The following is a 10,843-nucleotide window of genomic DNA, read 5'->3' on the forward strand; positions in this document are numbered from 1 at the left end:
GTGACATTTCTTTCTCACAAGCTTTCTGACGCCAACCATTGTGCAGAAACTGCGTGATGGCACGATGGCTCTGGTTTGCACCTGTAGCTTCCTTTGGGACCCAAGACCCACCTCGGCCAAAGGGATTTAAAACCTTTGCGGCTTTGGAAATCTCTGCTCTGGTGGCTCCCCGAGCTTCTCTGAGCTTCGCGGCGGCGTCCTCAGTGTGTTTGCAGGGAGCGCAAAATGATTCAGACAGGCGGTTTCAGCACGTAGTGCTGCAACGGTATTTTCAGGAAAAGTGGAGGAGGCGGCAAACAATTCAACAGATCCTATGTTATATTCCAGAGGTCCTGTATTTGAAGATGAAAATGCTAACTGGGGCCAATGAACGATAGCACGGAAACTTCTCATGGTTTTGGAGACAGCAGAAGGCTTGGGGGAGGCAGAACTTTGCAAATAGTCTCTGCTCTGTGAAGAAGTGATTTTGAAAGTTGATGCTCTAGGTCTTTAAGTAAAGGGTGTTGGTCAGTGGCACGAAGCCTAGGTGGAGGCCGATCATTTGCGGTGTAACCCAAGGGTCAGTACTGGGTCTGATCCTCTTCCTCTTCACTAGTGATCCGGATGATGGGGCACAGTGCACCCTCGGCAAGTTTGCTGGCAATCCCACAGTGGGAGGAGTGGCTGAGACACCAGGAGATCGCGCTGCCACCCAGAGGGACCTCGACAGGCTGGAGAAATGAGCTGATGGGAACCTCCTGAAGTTCAACCAAGGGACACGCAAAGTCCTGCCCCTGGGGAGGAACAGCCCCAGGCACCAGGACACGCTGGGGGCGCCCGTCTGGAAAGCAGCTCTGCAGAGAAGGTCCTGGTGGACACCACGTTGAAGCTGAGCCAGCAAAGGCGGCCAACGGTGTCCTGGGCTGCACGAGGAGGAGCGTTGCCAGCAGGGCGAGGGAGGAGATCCTTCCCCTCTGCTCAGCACTGGTGAGGCCACCCCTGGAGGGCTGTGTCCAGTACTGCGCTCCCCAGGACAAGAGAGACAAGGACAGGCTGGAGAGAGTCCAGTGAAGGGCCACTGAGATGGGGAAGGGGCTGGAACGTCTCTCCAGTGAGGAGGGGCTGAGAGAGCTGGGACTGTTCAGCCTGGAGAAGAGAAGGCTCGGGGGATCTTCTCCATATATATAACTATCTGAAGGCACTCTTTTCAGTGGTGCCCAGGGTCCGTCCGGCTGAGGGTGGCCCTCCTTCAGCAGGGCCTTGCACCAGATGACCTCCGGAGGTCCCTGCCAACCCCAACACTGTGAGTGTGTGATGCTGGCACAACAACCAACAGCAACAGGGACCACTTGGAAGGGGCCTGAGCAAACGCGGAGGTGTGAAGCACACTGCCAGATGGGCTTTGCATCACAGGGTCTGTCTCTGAGGCTGGGTGTGCCCCCAGGTGTGCCCCCGGGTGTGCCCCCGAGAGCCTTGTGATGTCACCAGAGAGTCACAGTCACCTCATGATGTCACTTGCGATGGGCAGCTCTATATGCCAGTGCCACGTACTGCCAGCGGCACACGAGACGTCGAGTCCTGTGGGCAGCACCCGAGCCATCGAGTCCTGCCAACGGCACGCCAGACGTTGTGACCTGCCAGCAGCCAAGGAGCCACCGAGTCCTGCCAGCGGCACCCATCAAGTCCTGCCAGCAGCAGACAAGACATCAAGACCCACCAGCAGCTGAGAGGACACCAAGTCCCAGCAGCAGCACTGGAGGCGTCCAGGCATGAGCCGGCAGCGCCGGGAGCCGCCAGGAGCTCCCCGTGGGGGGACACCTGCCCCATCTGCTTGGGTCCCCTCGAAGGCCCCGCTGGCGTGGACCCGTGCTGGCATGCGTTCTGCCATGCCTGCATCCAGCGCTGGGCTGCCACCGCCGTCGCTGCCACCTGCCCGCTCTGCCGGGGGCCCATCATGGCCATCCGCCGCCTGCAGGTAGAGGATGAGCGTGCTGGGGTGGCCCGCCGTCGCCGCGGCCGCTTCTGTCCCTACATGGGGCCGTGGCGGCAGGGGCGGCGGCAGCAGCAGCAGCGGGGCCCCAGAGGTCCCCAGCGCCAGAGACTCTCCGCTGAGGGTGGGGAGCGCAGCCCCCCCATGCCCCGCCAGCGTGTCCGGAGCCTGTCCTGGCAGTGGGACAGTGACGGGCGCAGCCGGCTCCGCTACCCGCCAGAGACCAGTGAAGATCCATCGTGGCTGCGGAGGGTCCGGGAGGAAGAGCCGGGCTCAGGGGACCACGCGAACCGCCTCCCCTGGCTCCGCTTCTGAGCGGGGCCCCGGACTCCCTCTGAAATAAAAGCACCGGGGATGCTGAGAGGGGCCATGCCTGGTTTCTTCCGTGCCAGTTTGCTCGCCCCTGCGGGGATGCGCTCCCGGCCCTGCCCAGGGAAGGGCTGGTGGCTGCAGTGCCTCCACCACAGATGCTCCCTCCCTCCCAGCTGCTGCTGGCCTCTGTCTCCACCGGGCAAGAGGCATCGCTTCAGGAAAGGCCCCTTGGAAGGAGGCATCCTTCACGGGAACTCCTTGGAGAAACGGGCCCAAACGATGCTTTTGGGGCGTGGGGGGAAGATGCGGGAGGGACTCCCTTTGCCTGGCAGACCAGGGCACGTGTCCTCCCTCGCCAGGTCATTTGAATGCCTTCCCACCCAAGGAGGGAGGCATCCTCCCCGCTCTGCAGCGAGCCGGCACGGGACAGCCTCCGGCACCTGCAGCAGCAGCAGCCACGCCAGGGCAGCACCACGATGGCCATTCATTGTGATAGAGCTGCCAGCTCAGCATGTGGCATTTTTAGTCCAGTTTCCAAAAGAAACAAAGCTCCAACAGTCATGCTCTGTCTACATCTCCCTCTCCAACTTTTGAACAGTTGCTGATTTGAGTCCCTTTTTTTTTTTTTTTTTTTTTTTGCCAAGGAGATAAACAGCTCAGAGCTGTTGAGCTCTGGGAAGTGTCAGGAAAATAGGCAGCAGGCTTGGAGGACAGAGACCCTGTGCCTCCCTGGCTCCTGGAGCAGTGCCACTTGACTGTTACAAGGCAGTCCATATGTCTCTTCAATACTCCAAGCACTGAAAGAAGCCTGATTTAAGTTCGTTCCTCCTTTGATTGTAGATAATCCCACCATGAGGCACGATTGTGTAGGGTACCTGGCTTCCTGGCTGCAGAGCACAGGGGCTGTGATGCTAGCACATGCCTCAGCAGGGATGCAGCCCTGCACCACCAATAGAAGTCATTCCTGGTTCCTCCTATAATGACATGGTTAAAAGGAGACATCCTTTATACAGAGACAAAGCCAAACAAGAGGAGTAATTTGTGTATTTGTACCCAGAGGACACCGGGGAGCCAGAAGCAGCTGCAAGGCACCCAAACTCCTCCCTAACTGCATGTCTTAGCTGTGCTCCCCTGTCCTCGTCTCCAGTTCCTTGAAGCCCACAGATTTCTTGTACCATGTGTAGGGGTGCCATGTGCTGCACCTTGTGCTGCTGGTCTTCTAGGAAATGTCGACTCTGCGTGATTAATTATATTTTACTTCACATAGGAAACTCTTGCTTTGGACTTTTCAGCTCTCAGTGCTTCTTTAATAAATAACTATTCCAGCTTGCCACGTGCCAGTGCCTGGACAAGCCCCTTGGTCAAGCTCTTCTTGCATACTTGCCCTGTTACCTTTGGGGTGGCAGCTGGTGATACAGCATGTCTCCAGTCCCAGGACAGGTCATGGTGGCCGAGGCGACTGGTGTTGGCCGTTCCCAGCAGGCACATCCCAGTTGCACAGCAGAGGCACGTGTGGAAACTGCTGTCGTGTGAGGGAGTTCTGGGTGCAGACTTAGCAGCAGCAGCTCCCAGGTTGCCTCTGTCTCCTTTCCTGTAGAAGGATGCAGAATGGGAAATCCTATGAAAAAGAGTATGAAAAGAAAGAGATTAGTCTAGAATAAAGAAACACCAATAGGATAGTCCACTACATTATATAGATACCTAGCTTGCCATTGTATTTAAGCTGCTGTTTAATTCACTTACCTGTGTAGACTCAGGAATGCTGTAGCACTAACACAACATATGAATGTGCATGATATATGTAAGCACCCACATTATGGGTGACCAAACATACAACTCTAAGACCTCATGAAGAATAAAGAAGAATCTGAGCTGAACTTTTTTCTTTTTGAAGGGGGTGGTGGGAGAAATAAGTCTGCTCTGTTACTGCCTGCAGCATGTAATACACAAAAAACCCAACTTGCCAGGTTTAAAAGCTAAATAAAGATTATACTGTAATTTCAGATATTTATTTGAGAAAAGGAACTATCTGAGACAGAGTATGGCTTCAGCATCTGTGAAATGTCTGACTTCCTGAGGGGGTTTCTGAGCTAGCTCTTAGAAAGACCCTGGAGCTGTGGAAAATCTGAAGCTTGAACTTAAATAACTAACTGAAGCTCTGAGAAAAAGCTGTGCCCGTAAAGTAACTATATTTTTACACGTTTACATCTCCCAACCGTGAAGCGTTGTCAGTCTTTTACTCTTCAAATAATGCTGCAGGCAATCATGTGGTTAGATAAAATACCGTTTCCTCTGAGACGATACCAGGCCAAACACTGTATTTTCAGTGCAACAAACAGCAGCTTTTGTATTCTGATTTCCCCTCAGGTTCAACGCCTTTCATCCGGACACTAGGAAGCCCATGCACCGAGAATGTGGATTCATCCGCCTCAAACCTGACACTAATAAGGTGGCCTTCATCAGTGCCCAGAACACAGGTACACACCTGATAGCCACGCTGGGGAAAAGAAGAGGTCCTTACCCTGCTGTGCCATTTCATCACTTTTCCAGAAAATTATTGCACCTCTCACAGTTTCATTTAATTTATTTTCACTGCGGGTTCAGCGCCAAAGAGCAGCATCACTGCTCTTTGGCGCTGAACCCGCAGTGAAAACAAATTAATAAATGAGCTTGTGTCAAAAGCACTGAGTTTCTAGGACTGGCCATGTGGCTTTGCCCAGACGGCGTGGCTTTCTAGCTCTCTGTGACAGGAAAGGACTGCAAGTCGAAATACCGCTCATGCAGGAGACTCGAGGGGTATCCTTTCCTCAAATGATATGTTGGTATTTGCAGACGTAGCTTTGTAAACCAAAAGAACCCCTGCCTCTGTAACAAGAATTGCAGTCTGAGCCTTAACGATGGCAGGTGATAAGTGGCCAGCGACATTCTTGATGCCTTTGTAGCATCCTAGTCTTTTTTTTTTGTGGGGAGGCAGGGGGAACGTGTACAGATAAGATGCTTCAGTTCCCGCTGCTCCTGTGGATTGGCCACAGTTGACCCTGTGGTAGCAGTAGAGAGGTGCATGCCTTGGTTCATGAGCTCCTGTGTCTAGAGTCCTCCTTCTATTGGTAGTGTCATATTTGGCCAGCTGCTCCTTCTAAAGAGGGTCGGATTTAACAACCCACTTAAACTGTTACCAATGTCAACGCTCGCTGTATTTGATTCTGCAGTGCAGGGTAGAGCTTGTGGCCCTGGCAAGGTGGGGCTGTGGTGCTTTGCAGCCCCTCCGTCCAGGAGTGTTTGGTGTGACCGATACAGCAGGTTCCCTGTTAGAGACCCTGCCCGGGCTGTGGCACTACCAAGAGCCTCTGCAGCACTGTAGCAGGGGAGCTTCTCTCCTGCTGTTCCCTTAACAATCTTGGAGAGTAATCTCAGTGCAGTCTTCTTTCTTAGCTCCTAAACTAGGAGAATCTCCCACTGTTTGGATGTGCCTTGGCACTTGTTACACACCTTACAGGGACTGAATGAGAGAGAGAACCCCATCTAAATTATTGTAAGTGAAAGAGTGTTAAAACCCAGTTGATGCTTAAATTTGCATGTAAAACTCCAGAGCAGGTGCTGAAGGGAAAACTGCCAGTTGCAATGTGATAGTCATCCCACACGGGTAAGTCAGTCAGTCTGGCTAGATTTTTCTCAGCAGCATTACATGCCTGAGGTTGCGTGGATTTACAGTTGTCGATATGTGCTAGGTCAAATAGAATCGTTCTTCAGGGAGAGTGGTGGTTTATTACATAGCCTAATAACTGTGACATCATTAAGTAACCTTTGTAGCCTAATAATATATATGACCTTGCTTCTCACTAGGTCTGGTGGAGGTGGAGGAAGGGGAGGTGAATGGACAAGAGCTGTCTATAGCTTCTCACTCCATAGCCAGGATCTCCTTTGCCAAGAAGCCCCACGTAGAGCAGGTGAGTGCACATGGGGTGAGCAATTCACATAGTATTGCTAGCCCCAGAAGGCGTCTAGTTGGGAGGATAGGTTGATTAGCATGCTTTAATTACAGACTGCCATCAGGAGTTCTTGGAAATATTGCATGGCATCCTGGCTTATCCTTTCTGTAACGGCCTTCAGAAGATATTTCGTACATTACAAGACTCAGAGGGATTGTTAAGATAAGAACTGATGTGCTGAATCAGACTAGCCAACCCAGAATCCTGTCTCCAGCAGTGGCCAGTAGCAGGTACTTAGGGAAGAGAACAGGAAAGTCTTGCCTAAATACCCTTGCACGGCAGGGTATTGCACCTTTACTTCTTAATGCTGGTCTTCTGGATTACTTACAGTATGAGGGTGCACACGTAAGGTATGGCCGGTATTAGGCCTCATCAGGATATTTTAGGAACGCCTGCCTTTCACTGGAGCTCCACCTTGTCTTTGCAAATCTTGCTTGCTTGCTTTTCAGGGCATTCACAAGTTGCTGTGGGCTCTCTTGCCATCTGTGGCTGCTTGGCAGGGCTGGCACTTGCTGTCAGCTCCAGTCTTGGTTGACTGCTTCTTGGTTTTAGACTGTTGGGTTTTTTTTTTTTGTGTAGCGGCGATTTGTTGTTGACACAGCTGGATGGGGTACAACCAGCTCTGAGTAAGATGGCACTGCTGGAGTTAGTGTGGCATACTGAGGTCACCGCTGGAATCCTAGCTGTCACATATGAAGTTGTCTTGGTTGACTAGCAGCTGAGAAAGACAGCGAGGTTGAACAAGCTCTCAGGAAGAGTAGATACTGGCATGTTCTTGCATCTGTTTTGTTTTCTCTGATAACATGTGAACCAAGTGACCGAGTGCAATTTTTGAAGGGTGACAAGTGAGGTGTGGCTCTCGGGAGAGAAGACGCTACTTTGCAGCAAATACAGTATTGTCTTCTTCTGGACTTTAAGGCTTAATTTTGCAACCTAGTTTTTATGCGCTATAAAACCGACCCATAGATAACTGAGAGCACAACTTTATGCAGATGCAGCCAGTGTCATAAGAGTGCTCCCTAAATTCACCGATGTGCCAAAAACTGTATGTGCCTACACAAACAATGTTCTAACTCCGGAAAGGCAGTCCTAACTCCCCTGCCTTCAGATGCATGTTATAAGTTGTTGGGTTTCTCCTTTCCCAGGAACAGCTGTATTGCCTCCTTTCTATAGCAGGGGAAATAAAGCCATTAAATACTATGGATATCACCAAGGCAGCGGAGCTCTTAATTACAAACATTTAAATAAAATGGACTGCCCTCTCAGAGTCACTGCCTGAAACGTGAGCAGATATACTGGCAGGAGGAGAGGGGGAAAGCAACAGAAAGCGAGCGGATGTCTTACTGGTTGATGGCTGCAAGGCTGGCTTTGGCTGAGGGCTGGAAGAGGGAACTTTCCGAGCAGAAGGACCATGCTCATCTGGCACCTGAGGGCAGTTCAGGTCCAGGTACTGGTCATAGTATCTGGGAGGCCCTTGCTGGTGAAGGAGGATGTGGAATGGGAGGGTATGGCAAGTAACCAACTCCCAGCGCGTTTTCACCTTCACCAAGAACAGCGTAAATTGCCCATGGAAATGAAGAGACTACAAGTGTTGTGAGACGGGCACATGTGCTGCTGCTTTAGTTGCTCATTCTGAGAAAACTTCACCATAATGTTGTGTTCCCGCTGAAAAGTTATTTGGGATGGCTGTGGCTTGGCCAGGCCATAATTCAGGCAGGAAGACCTGTTCCCTGGGTCAGGGCTGTGTTGCAGGCACTCACTGGCGTGGCCCTGCTGAGATGGGAGGAGCTCCCCGCATGGACAGAGAGGAGCAGTCCCTGGGGGTCTGTCCCTGCTAGAGGCGATGCTGGTGGGACGTAAGGCACAATTGCAGCATAAAGCAGACTCTGTTTACCTCTCTGAGGAGCGAGTGGCTCTCAGCTCCCACTCTGTGTGTATAGATAAGAGATGCTCTGCAGGGAGCGGAGGAGCACTCTTAGACCGGGTTTGTTTTCAAACACCCTGCTCATGTTCCCCTGTGAGTGTCTGGAGAACAGGCACGTTTTAAAATACTTTTAGACTTCAAGACTGTCCTCGCAGTATGTGGTTACTGAGGGAACTGGCTGATGTGGCTGCAAGGCTGCTGTGTTATATTTGAAAGGTGATGGAGATCAGCGGAATTTCCCGGTGACTGGAGACCCGTGGCAGGTGGGTCACCCGTCTTCAGAAAGTGCCTGAAGGTCAGCCTGGAGACCTACAAGCTGGTCAGCCTCACTTCAGCACCTGGAGATTTCTGCACATATGAAGGAGAAGGTGATTAGGCACAGTCAGTATGGTTTTACTATGGGTAAATGGTGCCTGGTGGACCTCGTTGTCTTCTGTGATAAAATGACTGGATTTGTGGAGGAGGGGCGAGCCGTGGATGTCACTTACCTTGAATTCAGCAATTTCCCACAGCCCTTTCCCAGTGCTTCATGTTTCTTCTCCTGTGTGGGAAGTGGCAGGCTGCCTGTGCGTCTCAGGTGTACACAGAGCTTGCCCTCCCACGGTACCATCAGCCAGCCTTTGGCTGAAGCTCGCTTTTAAGGGAAACTCCCCCTCTTCTTTTTGCCCAGTTCATTTCGTTTCCTCCTCTTGGCATTCAGACTTCGTTGCCTGACCTGCAGTGGTCCATTCAGAAGAAAATGGGCCGTTCAGGAACCTTGAGCTAAGGTCACACGTTGTGAGATAATTTCTTGTTAAAGATGAGCGTCTGCCGTATTCCTTTTAATTGCCTTTTCCTGCTTAGGGTATTTGAGGAACACTGTCATGCATTACAAAGAAAGCCCCATCCGATCAGCAGATATCAGTCAAAACATCATTTGCTTATGACCCTGTTCCTGCTGCTGCCCCCGTGAACGTCAGAACAGCGGTGCGTCCCCCACAGCCCTGTGTAGCTTCGCTCTCAGCTGGCAATAACCTCCCGGAAGGAGGACGTGTTGGATATTGGCATTAAGGGCACACTGCGGCGTAGGAACAGATGTGTTAACGGCGAGGACGCTGTCTCAGAGCACGCAGACTGGCGCTAGCTCGTGGACGTGCCGTTGAGTGACCTTCACTGGAAACGAATGCATTTGCAAAAGCCTCTGCATTTTAGGAATTTCTAAATGGGGCTGGTTTAAGTGACTGCACATTAATCGTGCTTGCAGGTTATCCTGCTGTCCCCAGGACTTTGTTTCTGTTCACCCCTGGGGTTGTGTTTGGCATGGGAAGCAGCAAGTGGCCACCAGGCAGTATAAACAGCTCTTCTGGATGATGTGGAGCAACTTCTGTGCTGAAATCGCGCAAAGGGCCAAAGTGCTGGGTGCGCGGGGTCTGTGCCAAGCTGCCTCCTTACAGCAGCGCCCACTCGGGGGGCTGCCCGTGCCCTGGTGTCATCCACACGGTTACGTGGCCCTTCTTCTGCCGGGCCGGGCAGCTGGAGTGACGCCCGCCAGAGCGTTACTCCGGAACAGGAGCTGAGGTTCAAAAAGGATGGTCCCACTTTTCTCCTTTCTTTTGGCAACACCGAGGAGCAGACCTACAACCTGGGCTGAACACTGTGGACGCTTAGCCACTCCCTCCTCCGGTTTGGAAGCCGCTGAAGCCTGGGTTCAAGCGTCTGCTTGCACGGGACCTAAGTGGTCCAGCTCCACAGGGCAACCCCTGATTGCCTCTCCTGAGGTTTGGTGCAGCACAGAGAGACTTGCAGCCTGCTCGGGAGGAGGGATGGGGACGATGTTGCCTGTCGAACCCTCTTGAAGGATGGCAGTGCTCTTCCCTCCTGCCCCGGGGCTGAACCCCTGCCTGGCTGCAGGTGCAAGCCGAGGCTCGGCAGGCTCCCATCTCCCTATGTAGCGTGAGCAAGGCCTTAGTCTGGCACGGTGTGGTGACCTGCAGAGAGCCCGAGTGGTTTTGAGAGCTGCCTTGGGGATGTCGTCCAGCGCAGAGCAACTCCCTGAGCCGCCAGCCAGGAGCCGCTCTTCTGGTGGAGGGGTGTTGGCCTGTCCGTGCTGAGGTGATGTCAGTAGTAGTGCCAGGACACTGCATTGCTCTGTGGATAATGGTCTTGGGGCTTGGAAAGGGCTGACTTCTTTAGGAGAGAAAATTTCTCCTCGTTTACTCGCATGGCTGTAGTGAGCATACCCTTCCATCTGCGGTGCATTGACAGCAAACAGAAGGATGGCATGGGAAGGTAGAAAGCGCGGGTAAGGAATTTAGCCTGTGGTTGCTGTTTGCTTGATTTTGTTATTTCTTTTCTTCCCCTCCTTTTTAGATTACCAGAAAATTCAGGCTCAATTCCGATGGGAAACTCGAACAAACTGTCTCGATGGCAACCACTACGCAGCCCATGACTCAACACCTCCACATTACCTACAAAAAGGTGACGCCCTGACACCGGGAGGGCTGGGTCTCCCCGCCGAGGGTGAGGAGCGGGGCGTCGTGCACCGAGAGCAACGGCAGCTCGGGAGCACGGCATGGCAGACCCCGGAGCTGGCTGCCTGCGCTCGCCCCCAGGGCCGCGGAGCTGCCCGTCCTGTTGTGAGAATGTTACTCAGATGTTTCTGTAATGGTA

The 10,843-nt window shown here is 52.6% G+C and overlaps 1 protein-coding gene across 1 annotated transcript; it reads left to right on the forward strand.

Annotated features, from left to right (window-relative positions):
* Window positions 1–3,700: 3,700 nt before the first annotated feature.
* On the forward strand, window positions 3,701–10,843 carry LOC143161498 (peroxynitrite isomerase THAP4-like). Its single transcript, XM_076340584.1, has 4 exons — window positions 3,701–3,810; window positions 4,649–4,758; window positions 6,125–6,228; window positions 10,544–10,843. The coding sequence occupies exons 1-4, from the start codon at window positions 3,701–3,703 to the stop codon at window positions 10,661–10,663; spliced, it is 444 nt and encodes a 147-aa protein (XP_076196699.1). The 3' UTR covers window positions 10,664–10,843.

The sequence above is a fragment of the Aptenodytes patagonicus genome, chromosome 6 (assembly GCF_965638725.1).
Source record: "Aptenodytes patagonicus chromosome 6, bAptPat1.pri.cur, whole genome shotgun sequence".
Taxonomy (NCBI): Eukaryota; Metazoa; Chordata; class Aves; order Sphenisciformes; family Spheniscidae; genus Aptenodytes; species Aptenodytes patagonicus.

Coding starts and splice junctions, on each gene's coding strand:
- LOC143161498 (XM_076340584.1), top strand. CDS start 3,701: ATGTCTCCAGTCCCAGGACAGGTCATGGTGGCCGAGGCGACTGGTGTT. Junction 3,811..4,648: donor CGTGTGGAAACTGCTGTCGT/GTGAGGGAGTTC, acceptor ATTTCCCCTCAG/GTTCAACGCCTTTCATCCGG. Junction 4,759..6,124: donor CATCAGTGCCCAGAACACAG/GTACACACCTGA, acceptor GCTTCTCACTAG/GTCTGGTGGAGGTGGAGGAA.